At 46.7% G+C, this 27,826-nt stretch overlaps 1 protein-coding gene across 1 annotated transcript in view; it reads right to left on the bottom strand.

Moving 5' to 3' along the window:
* LOC140395956 (uncharacterized) overlaps nt 1-27,826 on the bottom strand; it is a 193,072-nt gene that overhangs the window by 101,989 nt on the left and 63,257 nt on the right. The window contains exons 15-19 of the mRNA XM_072483985.1: nt 27,024-27,140; nt 25,840-25,962; nt 22,140-22,262; nt 10,675-10,800; nt 7,878-8,063 (exon numbers count right to left, since the gene is read on the bottom strand). Of these exons, the coding sequence (XP_072340086.1) occupies nt 7,878-8,063; nt 10,675-10,800; nt 22,140-22,262; nt 25,840-25,962; nt 27,024-27,140 (675 nt within the window). The remainder of the gene's footprint in view (nt 1-7,877; nt 8,064-10,674; nt 10,801-22,139; nt 22,263-25,839; nt 25,963-27,023; nt 27,141-27,826) is intronic.

The following is a 27,826-nucleotide window of genomic DNA, read 5'->3' as shown; positions in this document are numbered from 1 at the left end:
GTACACTCCTGCGACCTTGATACACTCCTCAGTACCTCACTACTCTCGACAATGGCTTCTGGACTACAGCTCGTTTTCCCAGCCCCCTGACAAATTAGTTTAAACCCCCCCGAAGAGCCGTAGCAAATTTCCCTCCCAGGATATTGGTGTCCCTCTGGTTCAGGTGCAAACCGTCCTGTCTTTACAGGTCCCACCTTCCCCAGAAGTGCTCCAATTATCGACATACCTGAAACCCTCCCTCCTACACCATCCCTGCAGCCACATGTTTATCTGCACTCTCTCCCTGTTCCTCGACTCGCTAGCACGTGGCACTGGCAACAAACCAGAGATGACAACATGGTTTATCCTGGCTCTCAGCTTCTACCCTAGCTCCCTAAATTCCTGTTTTAAATCCCCGTCCCTTCTCTTACCTATGTCGTTAGTACCGATGTGTACCACGACTTGTTCTCCTGCTATTGCTCTCCTGCTCGCCCTTCTTCCCTTCTGAGCTACAGGGACGGACTCAGTGCTGGAGATCCGTTCACCGTGGCTTACCCCTGGTAGGTCATCCCCCTCAACAGTATCCAAAACGGTATACTTGTTACTGAGGGGAACGACCACAGGGGATCCCTGCACTGACTGCTTCCTCCCAGCCCCTCTCACCGTCACCCATCTAGCTTGATTCTTCGGAGTAACTACATCCCTGAAGCTACTACCTATGACCACCTCTGCCTCCCGAATGATCCGAAGTTCATCCAGCTCCAGCTCCAGTTCCCTAACGCGGTTTCTGAGGGGCTGGAGATGGGTGCACTTCCCACAGGTGAAATCAGCAGGGACACTGACGTCATCCCTCACCTCAAACATTCTGCAGGAGGAACATTGCACTGCCTTCTCTGCCATCCCCTCTAGATAAAAAAAGAAAAAGAAAGAAAGAGCTTTCTCTTTGGTTAAAGGAGGCGGAAGGGTGGGGGACACGACAAGTGTTGTGTCTAGGGTTTAGAAATGGCCCAACTTAATTACAGGTTGTGATGCTTAGTTACAATATGGCCGACTGGGACAGCCCGGGTGGATCAGAGATTGTGGTGTTGGGTGCTCTGGTGCACAGGTGAGCCAACACAGTTGTATGTGGTACAACTCTATTTTATTATAACTCTTATAATACAGTTCGTTCTGGATACTCTGCACGTGCTGTCTCCCTGAGTGTGTTTGGTAACCAATGTGTCCTGGTTCTCCTCTGCAGCTAATACTGACCACCGGGGGTCGTGTCTGTGCTTTTATATCTTTCTGTCATTGGTTGTGGTGTTGTGTGTTCTGATTTGTCTGTTGGTGTGTCTATCATGATGTGTGTGTTTGAATATCATGACATCCCCCCTTTTTACAAAGATATGTGCCTACGTGGTTATAAATATAATTGTGTCGTGAGTGCATCGAAGAGTGTGTGTGTGTGTTATGTACAGCGTGTGTATATGACGTAACTATTTACATGGGGCGATGTCGGGTGCGTCACACTAACAAGGTTGTACCATAACAAAACTTGGATGCGAGAGAAAAAAAAAAAAAACTTGAACATTGGTCTAGTCAGACGATATCTGGAACAATAAACAACAACAGGTTATAATACAGAAGTGTTTGACTTTTTGAACGTATGAACAGCGTTATAAGTCCAGTCTAATGGGTGACCGCCTCAAGAATGGGCTGGTCCTCAAGCCGGTTCAGCTGTGGAGATTTGGGGTCACACTGGTTCACCTTGGACTGTTGGAGGTGATGCTGTTGCCGAAGTCTCTACTTTACCATTTGTTGTACTTCGTGCAGTGCTTGGTTTTTTCATTCGTGCAAATATAACATTCAACATCTTTGTTAGTGGTGCCTTGGCTGTGGTTTGGTTCTGGTGGCGATGGAAGGGGCATGATCCGTGGCATCTCCACGAAGTCATCCTTGGGAACCAGTGGCGGATCCGGCGTGTGCGTACGGTTCAGTTGCGAGCGTGGAAGGCGGCGCAAAGCTCGCTGATTGCGCCTACGCACCAATCCATCCGCCCTGCATGCCAGGAACAAGGTGGAGTCTTTTTCTTTTTATGTTTGTGGTGGACGGCATCTTGTAGCCGATGGGTCGTTGCCATCGAAGTAGCACCATCACTAATATCATGCAAGGCGATGACTGTGCCAGATGTGGAAGTTGGCCGAGACCGTGTACGCTGGTTCCGGCCACCTGCTGTGCCGGAAGGGCGACTCCGCAGAGAAACGTCGAAGCATGTCGCCTTGGAGAGAGAATTGTTGCTCGCATCAACGTCTGGCGATGGCGCGAATTGGTGTGTCCATCTTGGACCGCCGGTGCTGGTTGCCACTGCCGACCCAGTGGGACTGCCACGCGATCCATTCCCTGTCGCCGTGGCATCCGCCGTCACCCTGAGCGTGCCATCACCGAGGCCGCGACACCGCCCGTCCGGAGCAAGGTCTGGCGTGCGCGAATCAGAGTCGGCGCTTGGCTGCTCCCCATCTGGAGTCCAGTCTGCCTTCCGTCGATGCCCCCCGTCCGGAGTCCCAACAGGTTCACTGGAGGCAGCCGAGATTCCCTGAAGCTGCACTTCTGGAGTCGGAACATGCAGGAATGCACCAACCAGTGGAGAGGGTCGAGCCATCGAGGGTGGAAGCGGTGCGCTGCCACCGCAGTCGTCAGTGGTCCCACCGTGATCGTCGAGTGCCTCGGTACGCACTAGGCGAGGTCTGTCACCTTGCACCTTTTGCATGGGAAGTGGGATGCTGTCGTCACTCGTCTCACATCCCGTGGATAGATCCTCATTAGCAGCTTGCTGTTCACTAGGGTTGGGTAAATTGTCAGAGTTTTCATCTGGTGGTGCACACCATGTCGGTGGACTGTCATTGTCTTGCCGTTGTCCTTCATTTGGGCTTTTCTTCTTTGGAATTTTAAATCTTCCCCCAGACATTGCAGAACCTTGTTTATTACCCCCAAATTCTCCCATAGGTATGGTCTCGAATATAGGATCCAATGTTTCTATCGACATTGTACTATTTTCCAAAGAACATTCCGTTTCACTTTTCTTCTCAGGTGCCTCATATGTATCTTTGTCTAATGTACATGCCTTCATGGTCTCTGGGTCTGATTTTGCTGGGACTGGCATGGTCACAGTCTCTCTTTTACTGTTCTCAATTGCCCACATTATACTCCCCATACATAACTGCTTAATCACTGGGGTTAGTGTGGTACAATGGATAATCGGGTCGACCTTATCTGCATCTTCACCATTAGTGGAAAGCACACTTGGTTCACTTGAAACTGCTGTGGGTTTTAAATTCGTTATCTGGCTACTCGATGTCGGTGTCCTCAGGATTCTTGCTCCAATGTTCTGCTCAATAATCAGTGGAGCGTGTATAGGTTCAATGCAATTAATGTTCCCCTCAAGGTTTGAAGAGTCATTACTGACTAACTGCTGGTCTCCGAAGTTGGGATTTTGCGGTGTTGTGTTGAAGGGAGACATTTGCCCCTGCTGTAGATATGATTCAGGTTGTGTTATTTCCATTACCTGAGGATCAATGTCTTGTCCATTTTTTCGATCCGTACTAAAACACTGGCAATTCTCAGTCTGCTCCTTGCAAGTTAAACATTCAATTAATTTCGTTAGCAAATCCTCAGCATCCTTCTGTGGCCGTGCAGCATTATTAATCTCTGTTCGGCTATAATGATCCTGAAGGTCAGCGCATAAACCTTTTTTCTTCGGGCTTGGACGAGGCGATTCCTTTGGCTTGTCTTCAGTTGGGCTTGAACAGTCTTCAGCGCTGTGCCCTTCATTGTAGCATGAGAGACCGTCATGTTCATGCTGCTGTGTAGTGGAGCATGGTAGGCTGTTATAGCCTTCTTGCTGTTCACGTGAGCATGGCAGACTTGCATCGTCTGCCGCTGGTTGGTCAGGAGAGGTTGCTAGACCCTCATGGTCTTGTTCCTGCAAGGACTGCGCTCTGGAGTCTTGCGTTCCTTCCATCGTGGAGTCCGTCCACGAGCTCTCTGTGGAGGCTTGTGACACTGGAGTCACTTCTTGTTCGTGCAAGGACTGCGCTCTGGAGTCTTGCGTTGCTTCTATCGTGGAGGCTGTCCACGAGCTCTCTGTGGAGGCTTGTGACACTGGAGTCACTTCTTGTTCGTGCAAGGACTGCGCTCTGGAGTCTTGCGTTGCTTCTATCGTGGAGGCTGTCCACGAGCTCTCTGTGGAGGCTTGTGACACTGGAGTCACTTCTTGTTCGTGCAAGGACTGCGCTCTGGAGTCTTGCGTTGCCTCTATCATGGAGGCTGTCCACGAGCTCTCTGTGGAGGCTTGTGACACTGGAGTCACTTCTTGTCCGTGCAAGGACTGCGCTCTGGAGTCTTGCATGTCTTCTTTCATAGAGTCGGGAACGTTGAGCGGGACGTGGACCACGCTCTGTGTGGCAGCAGGGCACTCTCCGTGTGCTTGCACCGCTCCCTGTCTGTTAATGTCAGGCTGCAGCATCATCCGGTACTGATAAGTTGGAACGTCATATCTGCTGGATTGAAGATCCTCAAATCCGAAAAATGAATCCGCATCTGCGTCGGATTCAATGTGGGGGCCGCCAATGTGCAACACGAAAGGTTCGTCCGAGTCATAGTCATATAGGACCACGGAGCTATCATTGGGCTCGCGAGGTCCGGAAACACTGTAAAGATCGTCATCGAAGTATTCAAGGTCGGAATCATCGGCTTGTGCGTAGGTAACTGCTTGTCGGAGGGTTCTTCGGAGGTCAAATTCATCTCCTGGGTCAATTTGCGGCACTGTGCTGTCATTCCAGGTGAGGGAAGGTTGTTTTACAGCTTTAACAGATTTTTGTTTTTTTGATTTGGGACGTTTCCCTTTTAAATTGGATTTGGGACATTTCCCTTTTAAATTGGTGCAGTCTGGGGCCTCTGACATCCTGACGCTCGGTATGTAGCACGTAGGAAGCGACTGCGCATGCTCAGATCGCTGTTCCTTTACCGATGGCCGTTTTCTTGACTGCGCATGCGCAGCATCTCGCGCATGCGCAAACGATACTTCCGGTTCTGCGCACTGTTTGCGCAACTGTGCTAGCGTTATACCTTTAGCAAGATGGCCGCCGACCTCGACCCAGCCTTCTCTCAGGCCCGGGATTTTGGCTTCTGGGAATTCGGGCTCCGGGATCCCAGCCACGAGGTGAGTACTGCAGCTTTTCTTACCTTTATTTGCCGATTGGATTGCGTTTTCGTCACAGTACTTGGAGAATTTGTCCAGGACTGCCTGGTAATCGTACCTTTGCTGCCTCCTGAAGAACCTGAACCTTCTGAATATTTCTCTTGCCCTTGCACCGGAGATGGTGAGGAGAAATTCAATTTTTTCGCTATCATCCAGGTCTTGGAGTTCAGCTGCCACCAGGAACAATTCGAACATTTGCCGGAATTGCCGCCAGTTTTCACGGAGATCGCCGTAGCACTGGAGCGGCTGCGGAACCGGGAGCTCTATCATTTTGCCTGGGCACTGCTGGTTTTCTGTGTACACTGAGGTATGCCGGCAGGTATCGATCCACTCCTGTACCATGTGGTGTTGGGTGCTCTGGTGCACAGATGAGCCAACACAGTTGTATGTGGTACAACTCTATTTTATTATAACTCTTATAATACAGTTCGTTCTGGATACTCTGCACGTGCTGTCTCCCTGAGTGTGTTTGGTAACCAATGTGTCCTGGTTCTCCTCTGCAGCTAATACTGACCACCGGGGGTCGTGTCTGTGCTTTTATATCTTTCTGTCATTGGTTGTGGTGTTGTGTGTTCTGATTTGTCTGTTGGTGTGTCTATCATGATGTGTGTGTTTGAATATCATGACAGAGATCTTCTTCGGTCTGTCTCTCTTTGTATATTCCTATGTAAGTAATGCCTTTCACACTCGAGGGCTGCTCAAAGACCACCACCAAAGATGCATTTTGAAGTGCAGTCTCCGTTGTAATATAGACAAAAAACTTTTTATAAATTTAGAGTACCCAATTAATTTTTCCAATTTAAGGGGCAATTTAGCGTGGCCAATCCACCTGCCCTGCACATCTTTGGGTTGTGGGGGCGAAACCCACGCAAACACGGGGAGAATGTGCGAACTCCACACGGACAGTGACACAGAGCCGGGATCGAACCTGGGACCTCAGCGCCGTGGGGCAGCAGGGCTAACCCACTGAGCCACTGTGCTGCCCTAATATAGACAAAGATGGCAGCAAATGTGAGCATAGACGCTCCTACGAATATCAGTGAGATTAAAGGCCAGATAATCTGCTGTTGGCAATGGTGTTCTTGTTGATAGGTCATAGTGAGGGCATTAAGGATCAACTGCTTGGTGTGTGACTGGAGTCACGTGTAGGCCAGAACAGGCAGCTTCCCATCCCTGAAGGACATTAAACTGAGCTCCTGTCATCCTTAGGTGAATGGAGTAGATCCCATGGCAATATTTCAAAGTAACACAGAGGAGTATCCCCAGGTTCCTGGACAACACTTGTCCCCTTTCACCATTATTAAAACAGATTCAACGGTAACTTCTCTCAGTGCTCTTTGTGAGATCTGTCATAATATGCACCCATGCACATCATGAGGTAAAATAGGCAGTGACAGACACCCAGGTGAGCCAATCAACATACAGGACAGAACACAACCAATCACCAGACAGAAAACCAGAGGGAGGCTTCCAACTATAAAATACACGAGGCATCAGCACTCCGCCTCTTTCCACTGGTGACAACTGTAGTGACAGTCAGGGTGTATATATCAGTCAGCATCTTCTACACGTGGATCAGAGCTAGTCTGGTCTAGTAAGTTAGAGTTAGTACACTTAGAGTAGTAGAGTGTCAACCCACAGCCAGCTGTGTGTATTGTTACAGAAATTCAATAAATCGTATTGAACCAACGCCTACGTTTGGTGTATGCTTTACAGTTCATCTGCATCCTGTTGCAGTCCATGTTACCCCAGGGTGAATAACACAACAAGATCATGCTGTGCACCAGTCGTTTTCTGCGATCCACCATTATAACAATGACTACGCTTGAAAAGTATGGCTGCAAATTGCTTTGGCATGTTTTGAGGTCATGCTAGGTTTTATATAAATGGAGGTTTGTTCATGTGGTGTGGGAAGACATTTTAAACTTTGCAACGTCACCTAATCTCAGGCAATCAATCACAGGCATTTACTTTTGAAGATGTTCCTCTCCCCTGCAGGATCATGTGCTGTCCCACTTGGCTAACTGGAGCTGCAGCTGTGGGTTCCTGTGAGGTGGGCAAACCTATATTGGCAGAAATGCCACCCTGAGCCCACAGATATGATGATAATGATCCTACCCTGGAAAACCAGCCCAGTCAGGCCAGGTTCCAAATACCGCCCCCCTTCTCCCCATCCTGCCCTGATTCCTGATGGAGTTAAATTTGTGTTGCTAATCCTCCCAGGTAATCCCAGATTGAAAGATTCATCCCCTGGATGATCCTGTGCGAAAGGCAGAAGGAATAATAGTGAGGGGATAAAGTTTGACTGACGATGAACTGGAGGGTATCAGTGAATAGTATGAGTGTGTTACACGTGTGCTTAAACTGGCGAAGACCACGCGATGAGTCGAGTGTTGTCTGGAGAGCAGAGGATTGTGGGTCTTTCTCTTGCAGTGAATATTATGACGATTCAGCGGTGACAAAGGCATGTCGGGAAGAGAGTGGGACGGGTGGCCATGTGATCAAACCTCCCAGAATGTAATTGAAGTATAGTTTGACCACGCCTGGTCAGACTGAGAACCAGCTCACACTTTTCCCTCCCAAGAGTCTGCCCTCTGGTGAATGGATGGTGCAGCAGTTCAATGTCTCTACTTTCACCTTTGGGAATGGGGTTTGCCATTACCTTTATATTGTCGAGTGGAGTTAGACAACTGAGCCATGTTGAAGAACCAGTACATGTCTGCACTGTTCTGGTACAGACTCGGGAAGTTATTGGACACGATAAAACCAGAAACACAGGGACAGGGATTCCCTGAAAGAGCCGGCAGATTCGCTGTTCCTGGTATAATTTCTGGTGGGCAAAAGCAACCTGTAAACAGAGAAAGAAAGCAAGAACTGGTTCAGAAAACACTGACCCGTTGTAACAGTCTTAGCTGCTCTCTCCTATATTCTACTGCAATGATTTACACTTCACCAAAACAACGATTCCCCAAGAGCCAGACCACAAGTACAAGCACAATAGGCAACTTGATTTTATCCACAAACTAACACTCTGCAAAACCCAAGTTCCTCAAACATGGGTGTTGCAAACGTGACTCACTCTTGACATTGTACCCTGTAATTCTCTTTGTGACGCTTTTCTACTGGACGCTCAATTTCCGTTCCCCTGCTATGGAGACAGATGTGTTTCGCGCTCATATGGCAAGTTTGGAGTAATCCTCCCTTCTGTAAGCTTGCTGTGTTTGTCTTTCCAATTAGACACAAAGCACTGACTTGCCGACACCCAATGCTTCACCCTGGATGTTACCAATGGCATCCCCACCAGGAAATGGCTCCCACTACTGGACACAAATGGACTGAGTTGCACAAAGCTTCTGGTTATATTCAGGCAATGTTTCCCAAACCTTTTCCCACTGTGCCACCATTTCAAAGATTGGAAATTATCCTGACTCCTCAGTGGGAGCTGTGAGGGAGGGGAGCGGCAGTCCTGTGAGAGGAGGGGATAGCATTTAAACCTCAGGGATTTCTTTATAAACCTACCTTTTCACTGGCTATTTTGGAGCTGGAGGCAGGCTTCAAATGAACATTGGTCATTTCGTCCAAGCCCACTGTGGTAGGCTATATTAGGGGTATCGCGGTACCTAGGTGGGATGTACCTTATACTGTAGTATGAGTGGTGGAACCTGCCTGCTGGCTCCGCCCAGCAGGCGGAGCATCAGAGTCTGTGTTTCACCCACAGCAGTCATTCTGTACCAGAGCTGCTGGGGTAACTACTTGTTCATTAAAGCCTTCAATTGGACTACAATCGCTTCAGTAGTGATTGATCGTGCATCACCCACCATTAAAAATGATGAGGATTTAAAGGAACCATGCACCTGGTAAAAGGTGAGGATTTAAAGGAGCCATGCATCTGGTAACATTCAAGCCAAGCTCAACGCTAGCCATTGCTGCACTGGAACACGTGAGCCCAGTATCTCGTCTGAGTGGTGATCGCCAGTTTGGGAAGCCCTGTACTAGAGCTTCTTAAGAAAAAGGCGACATTAAAGTTCAGCTGGCTTCAATCAGATCTAATATTCGCAAGCGCGACTTGTGAGCTGTACTCCTTTCAGGGAAGATCAAAAGCTGCTGGAGTTTTGCCCATTTGGAAACAGAATAAGTTGGCATGGAGGACGTAAGAACAGGTAAATGCATCACCTGTGAGGGAGCATGGAGGGTGCTTAAGGGAATTAGGTGACATGGGTGTGCACAGATGGGACATGGGGTGTAGAGAGTGTATGGGAGGGTTAATGGGGTGTTGGGAGTGGGTGGGGGTGTGGGGATTGGATGGGTCGAGTTTCTGGGGTGTGCGGAGTGTGTGGCCCGTTAATGGGGTATTGGGAGTGTGTGGAGATATGGGAGTTAATGTGGTGCAGGAGTAGGTGTGGTGTTTGATGGGGTATGATGTGAGCGGTTGATGGGATGTAGAAGTGGGTGGGGATACAGTGGAGTTAAGGGGGTGTGAAAGTGCGTGGGGGTGTGGATGGGCTGTGGGGAGTGGGGAGGGAGTTAATGGAGTGTGGGATTGGGTGGAGGTTGATGAGAAATGGGAGTGGGTGGGATGTGGAAGGGCTGTGGGGAGTGGGGAGTTAGTTAATGGAGTGTGGGACTGGGTGGGGGGTTGATGAGGTATGGGAGTGGGTGGGATGTGGATGGGCTGTGGGGAGTGGGGAGGGAGTTAATGGAGTGTGGGACTGGATGGGGGGGGGTTGATGAGGTATGGGAGTGGGTGGGATGTGGATGGGCTCTGTGGAGTGGGTGTTGGGGGTAGGTGAAGGAGTGGGGGGTTGTTAATGGAGTGTGGGAGTGGGTGGGGTGTGGATGGGCTGTGGGGGTGTTGGGGGGATTAATGGAGCGTGGGAGTGTGTGGCGGTGTGAAGAATGGGTGGGGTGTGGGTGTGGGGTTTTTAATTTTGTTCATGGGAATGGGTGTCTCTGGCTGGGCCAGCATTTATTGCCCATCCCAGAGGGCATTAAAGAGTCAACCATATTGCTGTGGGTCTGGAGTCACATATAGGCCAGACCAGGTAAGGATAACAGATTTCCTTCCCTAAAGGACATTAGAGAACCAAATGAATTTTTACAACAATCGACAATGGGACTTTTAATGCCTGATTTTTATTGAATTTAGATTTCACCATCTGCCAAGGTGGGATTTGAACCCTGCTCCACAGAGAATTACTGGTTTACTAGTCCACTGACAATACCACTGCCTCACTGCCTCCCCCTGGGTGTGGCGGTGTGTATGGGGTGTGGGTGGGTGCGGTTGCTGGGGTGTGAGGAGTGTGTGCAGGGGGGTGATGTGGAAAAGTTATCAGACAGAACGTGTTGGATCCCCCTTCCTGCCAGGCAGTAAAGATGGAAATCTATCCCAATGTATCTTCAGGCTCTGTGGGCAGTACGTCAGTGAGAGAGGAGATTGGGATCCGTGCTCTGCTCCTTACCTTCACAGTGTGTCCCATTCCCTCTGTAATAGGGTTTGCACTCACATCGATACGAACCATCGGAGTTCAGGCAGTGAGCGTTTGTGTCACACTGATTCATTACTGGGTCCACACATTCATTGATATCTGTAAGCAGAGTAAAAAATGGACAACAGTGAACTGGAGGCTGAGTGGAAGAGTGAGAACCTGGAATATTCCAGGGGCAGCACGGTAGCATTGTGGATAGCACAATTGCTTCACAGCTCCAGGGTCCCAGGTTCGATTCCCGGCTTGGGTCACTGTCTGTGCTGAGTCTGCACGTCCTCCCCGTGTGTGCGTGGGTTTTCTCCGGGTGCTCCGGTTTCCTCACACAGTCCAAAGTTGTGCCGGTTAGGTGGATTGGCCAGGCTAAATTGCCCGAAGTGTCCCAAATTGCCCTTAGTGTAGGGTGGGGTTACTGGGTTATGGGGATAGGGTGGAGGTGTGGACCTTGGGTAGGGTGCTCTTTCCAAGAGCCGGTGCAGACCCGATGGGCCGAATGGCCTCCTTCTGCACTGTAAATTCTATGATTCTATGACCCCAGGCTGTCTGACTGCAGTTCAGCATGGCCCTGTCACTGGACAAACCTCCCAGTTCACAAAAACCATCCCTCCTTGTTCCTGAATCATGGCTTTATGGAGAATCTGCAATACAGAAACCGGCCATTCAGCCCGTTAAATATCTTCTGGGGTTTGCACTCCCATAAGTTCTTCCCATTATATTTACTTGATTTCACCCCATCAATGGAAGCTTCTGTTCCCTTTTCCCTCATTATCCAGCCTCCTCAGAAAGGCTTCTTAAAAATGTATTCCTTCATGGGATGTGGGTTCCCTGGTGGTGGCACGGGAGAGCCACGCAAAACATGGCAGCTGTCAGCGGGACCGGAAGATCCCGCCGTTGGACCGGAAGATCCCGCCGTTGGACCGGAAGATCCCGCCGTTGGACCGGAAGATCCCGCCGTTGGACCGGAAGATCCCGCCGTTGGACTCTGCGGCCCAAAAACACAGCGGGAGAGGGGCAGGAGGGTAAAATCCCACCCACGGGGCCAGAACGGTGCGCGGTGCTCCAAGTGGTACATATCAGGTTCTAAATGTGTTCAACCTAACTGGCATGTGTTTGATAACTGTGAGAACAAGGCCCAGGTGACACGCGTTTCGAGGAGTTACTCAGTATACGCCATGCTTCAGCTCTGGTTTCCTGTTCTTTCTGAAGTGTTGTTTGCTTTTCCTTGAACCCACACCCAGGGTCAACTAATCAAGCACAGTGAGCATCAATACTAAACAATCAAACTCAGATCAACCGAACCATTGAACTCAGAAAGTACTGCTCTGATTTTCAACTCTATTCCGATAGAAGCAAATCCTATTACGTATTTGTAGCTTGGTGGAACTATGTCACGAGATAATGACAATGTTTCTCTCCATATTGCCTGAAGACTTTGCTTCTTAATAAACACCATATTGTGTTCGTTCAGCCCCTATTGCGCCTCTCATGAACCTGTGCGACGCAGGGGTTAAATGGTGAAGGGATGAACAAGGATAGATAGAGACAAACCATTTTCTTCAGATATCGAATCACAAACAAAGGGGCATCATTAGGGCCGGGGCAGAGTCGGGCTGAACAATGTACTCCCTTCAGAGGCTTGTTAACATCACCTTCTGACTCAGGTTGTTCTCCCTGAGCCACGGTTGAGATACACGATCAGGACCACCTTACTGTCCTTTGTTTAAAAAACGCCCATCTGTATTTCTGTATGAGTGCTTCCAAAATGAAACGTGAAAGGTCAAACCTGCGCAGGTCGTTCTGCTTCCGGGTCGCAAGGTGTATCCTGGGTGGCAGTGACACTGGAAACTGCCCACCGTGTTCACACAGCGCTGGGAGCAGCCGCCATTGTTCTGTAAACATTCGTCCACATCTGAAAAACAGAGGCTCCTCACGTTCAAATTAATTTTCACAAAATCCATATGTAGTTCAATGAAAATATTAAAATACACAGCCGCGATTCTCCTATGCCGTGCCGTATGGGAGAATCGCCGTTCGCAGCATTTTTTCCCGCGGCGCCGGCAGGAGATTCTCCGAGGAGCGGAGAATCGGCGCCATTTGCAGCGGCGCGTTGGGTGGGGCGCCGGTTGCGGGCCGCTGTCCGCGGCCGGCCGCCGATTCTCCCGCCTTAATGGGCCGAACGGCTGCGCGGAAACGGCAGAGTCCCGCAGGTGCCATTCCCGCGTGGTCGCTGCCGGCGGGAACTCTGCGCGAAGGGTCGGGGGGCGGCCTGTGGGGCGGGGAAAAGCGCTCCTTCACCGGGAGGGGCCGGCCACTCCAGCCCCGGCCCTATTTTATTACGCGGCCGGCCCCTGAACCCCCACGCCATGTTGCATCGGGGCCGGCGCGCTGAGAAAGTCCCCCGCGCATTCGCGGGTTGGCGCTGCCCAACTGTGCATGCGCAGGTTGGCGTGGCGCCCATTTGGCGCCGGGAAGGGAGGCTGGAGCGGTGTGAACCGCTCCAGCGCCGTGCTGGCCCCCACGGGGTCCAGACTCAGTAGTCCCCGCGCCTGTTTCCTGCCGTCGTGAAACACGACAGCGTTCACAACGGCGCGAACACTCTGTCTCCATTTCGGAATTTTAAAAATTCAGAAGCTATTGGATGAAGCTTCCAGATCCAGTTGTTAACATTCCATTGAATGTGGAAATTTCTGATTCTATTCACTTCCATTGAATAGCTGATCCAAACACGTCCATCTGCTGCCCACAGTGTGTGAAGGAATACAGCCATAACAAAGTTATAAGGTTAAAAGAGGGGTTCTCCTGTGAAGTAGAAGTTAAAAAGTAAAGACAGAGTTAATCTGCTAGACAAGGGTCGAAGTGGTTTAGAAGCATGCCTCGGCGTAACTGTGTGCTCAATGACATAACCATCCTTTAGCATAGGATATGGCATATTCTCGAACACAAGGCAGATCCTGAAAACCCCCCAGAAATTAGTCTCTACATCACCTCAGCAAGGCATTGATAAACTGTGAGATACCACAGTCTAACAATGGATAGCCTGAAAGCTATCCCTAAATTACTTGTCAACTGATTCTTGGAAACTGGGTGCAGCAAGGAAGGCACCTGTCAGGATCCTATTTGCTTGAATAATGTTGACTAAAACAAAGGATGTTGTCCAGCAGGTGTGCTCAACATGCTTCCTGCTGTTTCATCTCTTTTATGGGATAAATATTAGAATCACACAGTAGGATTTTGGGATTCATTGGATTCATTCCACTGTCTCTCAAAGTAAAGGTCACTGCTGCAGTGTAACAACCATAGTTCTCTCATTAATTATCAACATTCTGGGGGTTACTATTCATCAGAAACTGAACTGGACAAGCCACATAAATATTGTGGCTATAAGAGCAGGGTTACAGGCTAACCTTATGGTGAGTAACCTAACTCCTGACTCCCCAAAGCCTGTCCACAATCTACAAGGCACAACTCAGGGATATAATGGAATATTCTCCAATTATTTGGATGAGTCAACACTCGAGAAGCTTCAAGACACCATTCAGGACAAATCAACCCACTTGATTTACACCCCACCCACAAACATTCATTCCCTCCACCACCGACGCACAGTGTCAGCGGTGTGTACCATCTACAAGATGCACTGCAGGAACTCACCAAATGTCCTTAGACAGCACCTTCCAAACCCACGGCCATTACCATCTAGAAGGACAAGGACAGCAGACATATGGGAACACCACATGCTGGAAGCTCCCCTCTGAGCCACTCACCATGGGGAGATGGTGACATAGTGATATTGTCACTGGACAAGCAATCCAAAGACCCACGGTAATGTTCTGGGGACCCAGTTTCAAATCCCGCATTGCAGATGGTGAAATTTGAATTCAATAAAAATCTGAAACTAAAAGTCTAATGATCACCATGAAACCATTGTCGGTTGTCGTAAAATCCTATCTGGTTCACTAATGTCCTTTAGGGAAGGAAATCTGCCATCCTTACCTGGTCTGGCCTGCATGCGACTCCAGACCCACAGCAGTGTGGTTGGATCTTAACTGCCTCTGAAATGGCTGAGCTATGAACGAACGCAAAAAAAACCATCCTGACTTGAAATTAGATTGGGCACGATTTAATGGAAATGAAGAGAGTCCCGTTTGGGCTTGTTTAGCCAGGTGTTTCCCCTTGCTTGTAGCACCGAGAATGACCCCACTGCTTAATATTTGGGTCTTGCCCCGCCGAGGCTGCACTTAGACCCATTTCTTGCACTAACGAGATCAGCTCAGCAGTGTAGGAAGAGATCAGGACACCATTTTTAAATGGCGCCCCGATCTATGGACCCACACTGCGGCCTCCTGACAGCCCCCCACCCCCAGTGCCTCAACTTACCAATTAGGGGACCCTCAAGCCCCCCGCACCCCACCTCATAAGGGAATCCGATCCCCGGCACAGGCCAGATTCCACCTGGGTGCCTTGACACAGCAAATCTGGCACCCTGGCAGTGCACCTGCCAGCTTGGCAGTGCCACCTGTTTTAAAAGTAGGGGTTGCACTTTTAGGACAGAGATGAGGAGAAACCTTTTCTTTGGGAGGTTTTTGTGTGACTTTGAAACTCTCTGACTCAGAAGGCGATGGAGACGGGGCCGTTGAATAGTTTCAAGGTGGAGATAGATGGGAATGTAGAACCTGAAACACAAAAATATCAGCAATGATCTTATTGAATGGCGCAGCAGGCTCAAGGGGCCGATTAGCCTATATAGCTCCTATTTTGTATGTTGGTATGTTTGTAAAGACCTATATTGCATTTGCCTTCCTGTAACTGTATGTTACCATTTTGTGATTCATGTATAAAGACACCCAGATCCCTCTGTACTCCAACATTCTGCAGTCTCTCTCCATTTGAAGAATATTCTGCTTTTCAATTTTTTCTGCCAAAGGGGATAACCTCACATTTCTCACACAGCTGCCAATTTTGTGTCCACTCAATGGCATTAGTTTATCTTTGCAGAGCCTTTGTAGCCTTCTCACATCTTGCTTTCCTACCCATCTTTGTATCATCAGAATATTTGGCTAAAAGGCAGTCAGTGCCTTCATCCAAGTTATTAATACAGATCATACTTCATTGAGGCCCCGGCACAGATCATGAATCTCTTCTTATTTATATCCGGAACAAAATATGTTCAACTGGTTTACATGACTCCGACTAGTCTACTTCATATTAATGTTCCATATCAATTTCTTAGTCCTTCTTTGCTGAATTTTAAAATCCTCCCAATCTTCAGGTGTTTTTTTTGTGGCAAAGCCTTTTCCTTTGAATTAATTCTGTATTTAACTTGTGTCATTGGCCCAATTGGACCACTTTTTCTGTGGAAAAAGTGCTTGATAGGAATGAATATTTGTTGCAAATTATGTATTAATTATTTCATTGCTAACCCACCATATATTTTAATGTAGTTTTCTGATCTAAACCAGCTAATTTTCCCCCATACGTGCCCAGCTTGCTTTGTTTAGATTTAAAACCATAATTTCATGCTTAACTGGGTAATTTTCAACCTCACTGGATAATTTTGGTACATTATGATCACTCTTCCCTACAGGCCCTTCCACAACAAGATTATTAATTAACCCTTCGCATGGCTGTACATTATGATGACAATTATGCTTGTTATGCTGTGAGAATGTCCATAGGACATGATGGGACTGAGTCACATTGGCCACAATTGAATTTTTTGGCTTGATCTTTGTGGAAACACAAGAGTTAAGGGATTGCGAAAAGTAGTAAATGTCAATTCACCTGTGTAACCAAGCAATTTTTAAAAATAAATTTAGAGTACCCAATTCATTTTTTCTAATTAAGGGGCAATTTAGCGTGGCCAATCCACCTACCCTGCACATCTTTGGTTTGTGGGGGCAAAACCCACGCAAACACAGGGTGAATATGCAAATTCCTCATGGACAGTGACCCAGAGCTGGGATTGAACCTGGGACCTCGGCATCGTGAGGCAGCAGTGCTAACTACTATGCCACCATGCTGCCCGTAACCAAGCCTTAACATGAAGTCAGTATGACGGTTTTTGCGTGCTGCATTCCTATAGGCACGATTCATGCAATAAAATGACCCAGAAACCTACAACTATAAAGGGTCAGAAAGCTGATCAATGACACCACTATCTATGATTATCAAGACGCTCACAGGAAGAATCACATTGAGGAAAATTTAAAACTTCTGGTTTCATGGGGTTGCCCTTGTGATCAGGGGAGCGAGAACTTTGAAACAATGGGCAGTGTTTACCGACCATCCCGCCACTTGTTTTTCGGTGGGGGAGACTGCCCGGCAGCGCGATCTACCGTTCCCACCTTTGTCAACGGGAACCACTCGTCACTGGGAAACCTGTGCGCCGGCACAAGACCAGAACTTCCCGCCATCGTGAACAGCCGGTAAATCCCGCCCAGTGTACGGGATGCACCTGCTCATCAACCATGCAGAATATTTGGGCATCCAGTAACAGTCAAGAAGGGCATTTTGAAAGAGTTCACAGGGACTTTGTTAACGAGGAGTGACAGCGTCTTTGACCGCTCATGGAGCTGACCAATCCGGGAACAACCAGTTTCTGGCCGCCACAGATTTTGAGGACATACGCATAGAGATAAAAGGGTGAACTGTTCCTCACTGTCAGCCAACATGTCAGAAGTTACGCTTTTCACTTTGGCATCTGATCAATGCTCCAGATGTGAACAGGGTCTGGGGTTGTGTGCGCATCGCTCAGGAAACCTGTAACTGCACTGTAAATTCTATGTCTGTCTATGTCTATGTCTAACCTTTTTAGTTTCCTCATCGAGTTCAATACAAAAGGCCTGGTTGACCAGTGTTTCTATGGGTTAAAGAGATTCAGGGCAAGGATGGGACTGTGTGGAAGACAGCTGTGTGCCTACTGTCCAAATGACTGAATGTGTAAAAACCCTTTGATCTCATAGTTTAAGACCGGGAGCTGGGTGAAAGACGCAAGGTAAAAGGTGAAGCATCAACTTTACCGTGGGCGGCACGGTAGCACAGTGGTTAGCACTGTTGCTTCACAGCATCAGGATCCCAGGTTCAATTCCCGGCTTGGGTCACTGTCTGCGCGGAGTCTGCATGTACTCCCCGTGTCTGCGTGGGTTTCCTCTGGGTGCTCCAATTTCCTCCCACAAGTCCTGAGAGACGTGCTTGTTAGGTAATTTGGACATTCTGAATTCTCCCTCTGTATACCTTAACTAGGCTCCAGAATGTGGCGATATGGGCTTTCCACAGTTCCTTCATTGCAGTGTTAATGTAAGCCTACTTGTGACAAGAAAGATTATTATTATTATTAACTTGATTAGGAGGCTCCAGTTTTTGTTGATGCACCTTCATCACCCCTCTCTGGGCGGAATTTCCACCTCCTCCGCGGAGTTTTTAGTCGGGACGGCCGCCATAGGCCGGCAGCAGAATTGTCTGGTCCTGCCGCTATCAACGGGGTTTCATATTGTTCGCACCCCACACCTACAGGGAATCTGCAGCGGTGGGGCAGGGGGAGGGTGGGGGGTTGGACGCTCACTGTCAGCGGGACCAGAACATCCTGCTGGCAGTAACGGCCAGAAAATACTGGCCTGTTACTACATCACGGAACTCAAGCAGATTACAGAAACACCAAAAAACCTGCTGGTTATCCCTTACTAATAACGCACACTTCTCTAAGTGAGACTGAGGTTGGAAATGGGCTGATTTATTTTGCTGGGATGATTCAGTGTCAGTTACCTGCACAATTCCTCCCATCTCCAGTATGTCCAGCCTTACACACACATTGGAAAGAGCCGGGGCTGTTGAAACAGGAGGCTGAGCTGTGACAGTCGTGGCTTCCACTTTGACATTCATTCACATCTGAAGTTGAGAAGAAAGGAAGAGTTCATTGGAGGATCCCCAGCTTTGTCAATATTAAACTTTTTACACACCCAGATTTAGACTTTGACCACATGATTCTTATCAATGATGGAATGATTCCCTCTGTTGGCTCAATTGGTAAAGGCCCCAAGTGGTGTAACGCTGAACCTCACAACACAGGAATCTCCCACTCTCCATCCCTGCTCTGTACTGAGTTACTGAGCTGAGTTAGGGCAGCAGTTGGATGTTACAGACAGTCTCACCTTCCTTGGGCTGGAAGGGAAAATCATCGATCGTTCCGACTCCTGACTGGTACCCAGTTACTCCTGCTGGAAAGTGTGTGTAAACACAGAGCGAGGACAGGATCAGACCCAGTTGGGAAGTCCCACTGCGGACAATCCGTATTCATGACGATATTTGAAAAATGCTCCTTGATCTGTGTAACTGTACCACAGCAAGGCCAAAGTCAATGGCATGAAAGGAGAAATAATAAATCATTTTCAATTCCTCCGAAAATTAAGCAATGCATGTCTGAATGCAGCAAGAGATGGACAATATCCAGACTTGGCTCATCAGTGGCAGATACTCTTTGTGTCACACATCCTACAAGAGAGAGTCTACCGACCTCTCCATGACACACAATGGCACTACCACTAACAACCCTCTGTGTGAATAGATTGCTCATTTCTCCTCTAATTATTTGACTAATTATTTTAAATCAATGACTTCTGACTGGGCAAAAGAAACAATTTGTATCTACTCGCTCGAACAGAACCCTTTGAAATTTTGGAAACCTTGTGGTGGAATCTATGGTTTCAAAGTGTGTGTTATTTTTTTCGTTGGACCCCAAGTGAAAATGAAACTGAAAACTGTGAGACTGAACATCGTTGAAAAGATATAAAAGGACAGAGTTCAATCCAAGCTCAGCAGAAGTTCATGAGTCCAATGGTGCAGTACAGGCAGTCTGACAAATATAGGGGCTAGATCCAAAAGCTGAGAATAGGCAATTACACAATTGCTGCTGTTGTTTCTGTTACTTGAAAATTACATTGGTGGATCTGTCTCATTGAGACCACGTTGAGAAGGTTCTGCAGATATGTGCCATTTGTGGTGAAGATTGGGCCTCTGGACCTTGGGTTGACTGTGCGCTTTTGTGGGTAGGGATAAGATTGGCTCCTAGAAGGCTGAAAGAACTGAAATACTTCATGAGCAAGACAGAGCGTTGAAGGACTTTGTGACTGAGTTTGATTAACTATAAGCTGAATGGACTGCTGAGCCAATTTGGAAAATCTTGGTTGTATATATAACACCTATTGTATAATTTATACTTTATAATCACTCAATCTCTGCCTCTTATTATTTGACTTTGTTTATTTCAGGTTTTAGATTATGGGTGGTTATCTAAGATCGTATTTAGTGCTTGTTTTGTTTGACTCTTGTAAGGAAAATTATTTTGTTCTAAATCATGGAATCATGTGGCTTCATTCTTTTAGTAAATAATGGGTTTCAGATAGCTTCCTTTTAAAAAAACTATGGTCTCGACTGACACCATAGAGACCCCTATCTGGTCCCCTCTTCACCTTCTCTAACGTAAGGAGAACAATCCCAGATGCTTCAATTGCTCCACGTAACTAAGGATCCTCAACCCTGGTATCATCTTGGTGAAGCACATCTGGAGCCTCTCCAAAGTCTTGCTATCCTTTTGAAAGTGTGGTGCCCAGAATAGTTTACAATACTCAAGTGGAGGCCGAACAAGTGATTGGTGAACCTTTTGCAGGAGTTTATTGGTTTTGTCAAAGCCAAATATCCCATATGTTTTCTTAAGCATCTTATTAACTTGCCCTGGGGCAGTCAATGATTTGTCCCTCTGTACCCCAGTACCTCCACTCATGAACCCTCTGAAAAATGGCACCCATTAGATGATGCTGCTTCTCCATGTGATGTGTACCAAAGTGCATCACTCCCCATGTATTCACATTAAATTGTATTTGCTATTTTTCTGCCAGGTTTGCCAGCCACTCACTGTCCATTTGAAGTCTATATTAATGATTTAGATGAGGAAACTAAATTTAATATCTCCAAATTTGCAGATGATACAGAGCTGGGTGGGAGGGTGAGCTGTGAGGAGGATGCAGAGATCCTTCAGTGTGATTTGGACAAGTTGAGCGAGTGGGCAAATGAATGGCAGACGCAGTATAATTTGGATAAATGGGAGATTATCCACTTTGGTAGCAAAAACTGGAAGGCAGATTATAGTCTGAATGGCTATAAATTAGGAGAGGGGAATGTGTATCAGGACCTGGGTATCCTCGTACACTAGTCGCTGAGGGTAAGCATGCAAGTGCAGCAGGCAATGAAGAAGATAAATGGTATGCTGGCTTTCATTGCGAGAGGATTCGAGTACAGGTGCAGGGATGTCTTGCTGCAATTATACAGGGCCTTGGTGAGGCCACACCATACAATTTTGGTCTCCTTATCTGAGGAAGGATGTTCTTGCTCTAGAGGAAGTGCAGAGGTGGTATATCATCCATTCCTTGGATGGCAGGACAGACGTAAGAGGAGAGATTGAGTTGGTTAGTATTATATTCGCTGGAGTTCAGAAGAATGAAGTGGGGGGGGGGGGTCTCATAGAAACCTATAAAACTAGCAGGATATACAGGGTAGATGCAAAAAGGATGTTCCCGATAGTGGCTGTGTCCAAAACCAGGGGTCACAGTCTGAGGATACGGGGGAGACTGTTTCGGACAGCAATGAGGAGATATTTCCTCACCCAGACAGTGGTCAGCCTGTGGAATTTGCTACCCAAGAAAGTAGTTGAGGCCAAGACATTGTATTTGGGGCATCGGCAATCAAAGGATATGGGGGAAAGCGGAGCCAGGCTATTGAGTTGGATGATCAGCCATGATCATAATGAATGGTGGAGCAGGCTGGAAGGGCCGAATGACTTCCTCCTGCTCTGACTTCCTATGCTTCTGTTATTATCCTGATCAATTTGTTCTATGTTGCCAAGTTTTCTATTATTTTCAAACATTGAAATTATATTGCCTATCTCCAAGTCCATGCTACTTACATACAAAAAGAAAAGTAATGATCCTAACACTGACACCCAGACACATTGTCTACTTCTCTCCAGTCAGATAAAAATCCAATGATCATGATTGCCTGTTACCTCTCCCTTAACCAATTACACACCCAGGTTACAATCACCATTTGATACCTGAATGTTAGCTGGTTACTTTATCATATACATTTTGAAAGTCCATGTAGACAGCATCTTCTGCTATATCTATATCATCCTTCTCTGTTGCTATATCCATAAGACCATAAGACATTGGAGCAGAATTAGGCCACTCGGCCCATCGAGTCTGCTCCGCCATTCAATCATGGCTGATATTTTCTCCAGCTGAAGAACTCCAGAATCGAAGAACTCAAGCAAATTATCCAGACACAGTACACCTTTAACAAAAATCTGCTGGCTATCCTTTACAAATGCATCGTTCTATAACTGAGACTAGGGTTGAAACTGGGGTGATTTTTCTCTGGAATGTATCTTTTACCTGTGCAAGTTCTTCCATCTCCAGTATGTCCAGCCTTACACACACATTGGAAAGAGCCGGGGCTGTTGAAACAGGAGGCTGAGCTGTGACAGTCGTGGCTTCCATTTTCACATTCATTCACATCTGAAGTTGAGAAGAATTGAAGAGTTCATTGGAGGATCCCCAGCTTTGTCAATATTAAACTTTTTACACACCCAGATTTAGACTTTGACCACATGATTCTTATCAATGATGGAATGATTCCCTCTGTTGGCTCAATTGGTAAAGGCACAAGTGGTGTAACGCTGAACCTCACAACACAGGAATCTCCCACTCTCCATCTCTGCTCTGTACTGAGTTACTGAGCTGAGTTCGGGCAGCAGTTGGATGTTACAGACAGTCTCAACTTCCTTGGGATGGAAGGGAAAATCATCGATCGTTCCCACTCCTGACTGGTACCCAGTTACTCCTGCTGGAAAGTGTGTGTAAACACAGAGCGAGGACAGGATCAGACCCAGTTGGGAAGTCCCACTGCGGACAATCCGTATTCATGACGATATTTGAAAAATGCTCCTTGATTTGTGTAACTGTACCACAGCAAGGCCAAAGTCAATGGCATGAAAGGAGAAATAATAAATCATTTTCAATTCCTCAGAAAATTAAGCAATACATGTCTGAATGCAGCAAGAGATGGACAATATCCAGACTTGGCTCATCAGTGGCAGATACTCTTTGTGTCACACATCCTACAAGAGAGAGTCTACCAACCTCTCCATGACACACAATGGCACTACCACTAACAACCCTCTGTGTGAATGGATTGCTCATTTCTCCTCTACTTATTTGACTAATTATTTTAAATCAATGACTTCTGACTGGGCAAAAGAAACAATTTGTATCTACTCGCTCGATCAGAACCCTTTGAAATTTTGGAAACCTTGTGGTGGAATCTATGGTTTCAAAGTGTGTGTTATTTTTTTCGTTGGACCCCAAGTGAAAATGAAACTGAAAACTGTGAGACTGAACATCGTTGAAAAGATATAAAAGGACAGAGTTCAATCCAAGCTCAGCAGAAGTTCATGAGTCCAATGGTGTAGTACAGGCAGTCTGACAAATATAGAGGCTAGATCCAAAAGCTCAGAATAGGCAATTACACAATTGCTGCTGTTGTTTCTGTTACTTGAAAATTACATTGGTGGATCTGTCTCATTGAGACCACGTTGAGAAGGTTCTGCAGATATGTGCCATTTGTGGTGAAGATTGGGCCTCTGGACCTTGGGTTGACTGTGCGCTTTTGTGGGTAGGGATAAGATTGGCTCCTAGAAGGCTGAAAGAACTGAAATACTTCATGAGCAAGACAGAGCGTTGAAGGACTTTGTGACTGAGTTTGATTAACTATAAGCTGAATGGACTGCTGAGCCAATTTGGAAAATCTTGGTTGTATATATAACACCTATTGTATAATTTATACTTTATAATCACCCAATCTCTGCCTCTTATTATTTGATTTTGTTTATTTCAGGTTTTAGATTATGGGTGGTTATCTAAGATCATATTTAGTGCTTGTTTTGTTTGACTCTTGTAAGGAAAATTATTTTGTTCTAAATCATGGAATCATGTGGCTTCATTCTTTTAGTAAATAATGGGTTTCAGATAGCTTCCTTTTAAAAAAACTATGGTCTCGACTGACACCATAGAGACCCCTATCTGGTCCCCTCTTCACCTTCTCTAACGTAAGGAGAACAATCCCAGATGCTTCAATTGCTCCACGTAACTAAGGATCCTCAACCCTGGTATCATCTTGGTGAAGCACATCTGGAGCCTCTCCAAAGTCTTGCTATCCTTTTGAAAGTGTGGTGCCCAGAATTGTTTACAATACTCAAGTGGAGGCCGAACAAGTGATTGGTGAACCTTTTGCAGGAGTTTATTGGTTTTGTCAAAGCCAAATATCCCATATGTTTTCTTAAGCATCTTATTAACTTGCCCTGGGGCAGTCAATGATTTGTCCCTCTGTACCCCAGTATCTCCACTCATGAACCCTCTGAAAAATGGCACCCATTAGATGATGCTGCTTCTCCATGTGATGTGTACCAAAGTGCATCACTCCCCATGTATTCACATTAAATTGTATTTGCTATTTTTCTGCCAGGTTTGCCAGCCACTCACTGTCCATTTGAAGTCTATATTAATGATTTAGTGAGGAAACTAAATGTAATATCTCCAAATTTGCAGATGATACAGAGCTGGGTGGGAGGGTGAGCTGTGAGGAGGATGCAGAGATCCTTCAGTGTGATTTGGACAAGTTGAGCGAGTGGGCAAATGAATGGCAGACGCAGTATAATTTGGATAAATGGGAGATTATCCACTTTGGTAGCAAAAACTGGAAGGCAGATTATTGTCTGAATGGCTATGAATAAGGAGAGGGGAATGTGTATCAGGACCTGGGTATCCTCGTACACTAGTCGCTGAGGGTAAGCATGCAAGTGCAGCAGGCAATGAAGAAGATAAATGGTATGCTGGCTTTCATTGCGAGAGGATTCGAGTACAGGTGCAGGGATGTCTTGCTGCAATTATACAGGGCCTTGGTGAGGCCACACCACACAATTTTGGTCTCCTTATCTGAGGAAGGATGTTCTTGCTCTAGAGGAAGTGCAGAGGTGGTATATCATCCATTCCTTGGATGGCAGGACAGACGTAAGAGGAGAGATTGAGTTGGTTAGTATTATATTCGCTGGAGTTCAGAAGAATGAAGTGGGGGGGGGTCTCATAGAAACCTATAAAACTAGCAGGATATACAGGGTAGATGCAAAAAGGATGTTCCCGATAGTGGCTGTGTCCAAAACCAGGGGTCACAGTCTGAGGATACGGGGGAGACTGTTTCGGACAGCAATGAGGAGATATTTCCTCACCCAGACAGTGGTCAGCCTGTGGAATTTGCTACCCAAGAAAGTAGTTGAGGCCAAGACATTGTATGTTGCGAAGAAGCTGTTGGAGAAAGTACTTGGGGCATCGGCAATCAAAGGATATGGGGGAAAGCGGAGCCAGGCTATTGAGTTGGATGATCAGCCATGATCATAATGAATGGTGGAGCAGGCTGGAAGGGCCGAATGACTTCCTCCTGCTCGGACTTCCTATGCTTCTATTATTATCCTGATCAATTTGTTCTCTGTTGCCAAGTTTTCTATTATTTTCAAACATTGAAATTATATTGCCTATCCCCAAGTCCATGCTACTTACATACAAAAAGAAAAGTAATGATCCTAACACTGACACCCAGACACATTGTCTACTTCTCTCCAGTCAGATAAAAATCCAATGATCATGATTGCCTGTTACCTCTCCCTTAACCAATTACACACCCAGGTTACAATCACCATTTGATACCTGAATGTTAGCTGGTTACTTTATCATATACATTTTGAAAGTCCATGTAGACAGCATCTTCTGCTATATCTATATCATCCTTCTCTGCTGCTATATCCATAAGACCATAAGATATAGGAGCAGAATTAGGCCACTCGGCCCATCGAGTCTGCTCCGCCATTCAATCATGGCTGATATTTTCTCCAGCTGAAGAACTCCAGAATCGAAGAACTCAAGCAAATTATCCAGACACAGTACACCTTTAACAAAAACTGCTGGCTATCCTTTACAAATGCATCATTCTATAACAGACTAGGGTTGAAAATGGGGTGATTTTTCTCTGGGATGTATCTTTTACCTGTGCAAGTTCTTCCATCTCCAGTATGTCCAGCCTTACACACACATTGGAAAGAGCCGGGGCTGTTGAAACAGGAGGCTGAGCTGTGACAGTCGTGGCTTCCATTTTCACATTCATTCACATCTGAAGTTGAAAACAAAGGAAGAGTTCATTGGAGGATCCCCAGCTTTGTCAATATTAAACTTTCTGCAGACACACAGATTTAGGCTTTGACCAAATAACTCTTATAAACTATGAAATGATTCCCTCTTTTGTTTCAATGGGTAAAGCCCAGTTTGGTGCAACACTGAACCTCACAACACAGGGATCTCCCACTCTCCATTCCCGCTCTGCACTGAGTTACTGAGCTTAGTTAGGGCAGCAGTTGGGTGTCAGCCGAATAATTTCTGCAAAGGTTGAATGGATTCTGTCTCAAACGGATGACAGGTGCTGGCAAAGTAATATTTCTAGGTTTAAGTCCCAATGTCCAAAGACGTGCAGGTTAGGTGGATTGGCCATGATAAATTGCCCTTAGTGACCAAAAAGGTTAGGAGGGGTTATTGGGTTACGGGGATAGGGTGGAAGTGAGGGCTTAAGTGGGTCGGTGCAGACTCGATGGGCCAAATGGCCTCCTTCTGCACTGTATGTTCTATGTGAGAGATCCTGAATTCACATGGGCCATAGGTGTGAGTGAATCAAAGGCGTTTCCAATATGGCATAGCTCATTCAGCAGTGTTCTGTCAATGTTCAGCTAAACCACAGAACCATAAATCAATAAAGTGGAATTTTCCGTATGCTGCCAACTACTCTCTGCTAGTCGCAGTCATGTGTGATGGCACAGACAAACAGTTTGGTATAATTCAGCCACTGCGTTTCCCTGACAGGGAACCCTCATACCATTTAAGAAGTATTTAGATGTGCACTTGCGATGTCAAGGCGATTTTCATTTCATTTTCATTTCATTTCATTATCCCCAGACCTGGTGACAAAAACATATTGCAGAGGCAGCTACTGAGTAAAAGTGTTGTTACAGCAAAGTAGAAGAGTCATCGTTTATGTGAAAGCAGTGAAGCAAACTCCAGAACTCACAACCTGATTCCACACCTGGCCCAGTCTGGTTAGGAGCTTGACAAAATCTCCAGTCCTATACGGAAGCAGTAACTTCAGTTCATTCCCCAATGGGGTCAATGATTCCCACCACACACCTGTACAGACAGATCCATTCCAGGAGTAGCCAGTCACACAGGAGCATCTGAAACTTCCGTCCTGCTGGGTACAGGAGGCATTGGGTCCACACGGATTGTTCACACACACGTCAATAACTGCAGATAGAAAATGATTCAGATGATTTTGGGAAATCACAATGTAACTGAGTAGAATCACATAGATGTAATATCATTGTGGCTACTTCATAAAGATTGAGCACTTCCAAATGGGTGATGCAGACAATTACAGTAAGGAAGCTCAAACTTGCTGCCTTTTACATAAATCATGCAGTTTGCACACCTTCAGAGTATAATGTGTGGAGCGCTCATCACTCTGTCCTGCTGGTTTAGAATCTCAGAATTGATAGAATATTGAATGTGACCATTCAGCCCATCAAGCTCATTCCCAGTCTCTATAATATCATCGTAACCAGTCTCACCTGACTTTTCCCCCAGGCCCTGTAATATTTCTTCTCTATTTTGATCCTTCTGCCAATTGGACCAGGTAAGCCCTTTGTCGTCTGTCCACCACCCCTCTCCCACCCTCCCACCCTCATGATTCTTGCATCGCCAGCAGATATTCATTCATCCTTTTCTTTTCTTCCTGACTTGGAAATATATCGCCGTTCCTTCACTGTCACTGGATCTAAATCCTGGAACCTTCTCCCTAACAGCACGGTGGCTGTACCTACACCACATGGACTACAGCGGTTCAAGAAGCAGCTCACCACCACCTTCTCAAGGACAATTAGGGTTCAGTAATAAATGCTGGCCTCGCCTGCGATGCGCAGGAAAGAATACAT

The sequence above is a fragment of the Scyliorhinus torazame genome, chromosome 19 (genome assembly GCF_047496885.1).
Source record: "Scyliorhinus torazame isolate Kashiwa2021f chromosome 19, sScyTor2.1, whole genome shotgun sequence".
NCBI classification, from domain to species: domain Eukaryota; kingdom Metazoa; phylum Chordata; class Chondrichthyes; order Carcharhiniformes; family Scyliorhinidae; genus Scyliorhinus; species Scyliorhinus torazame.
This window is presented reverse-complemented; position numbering and strand designations above follow the sequence as displayed.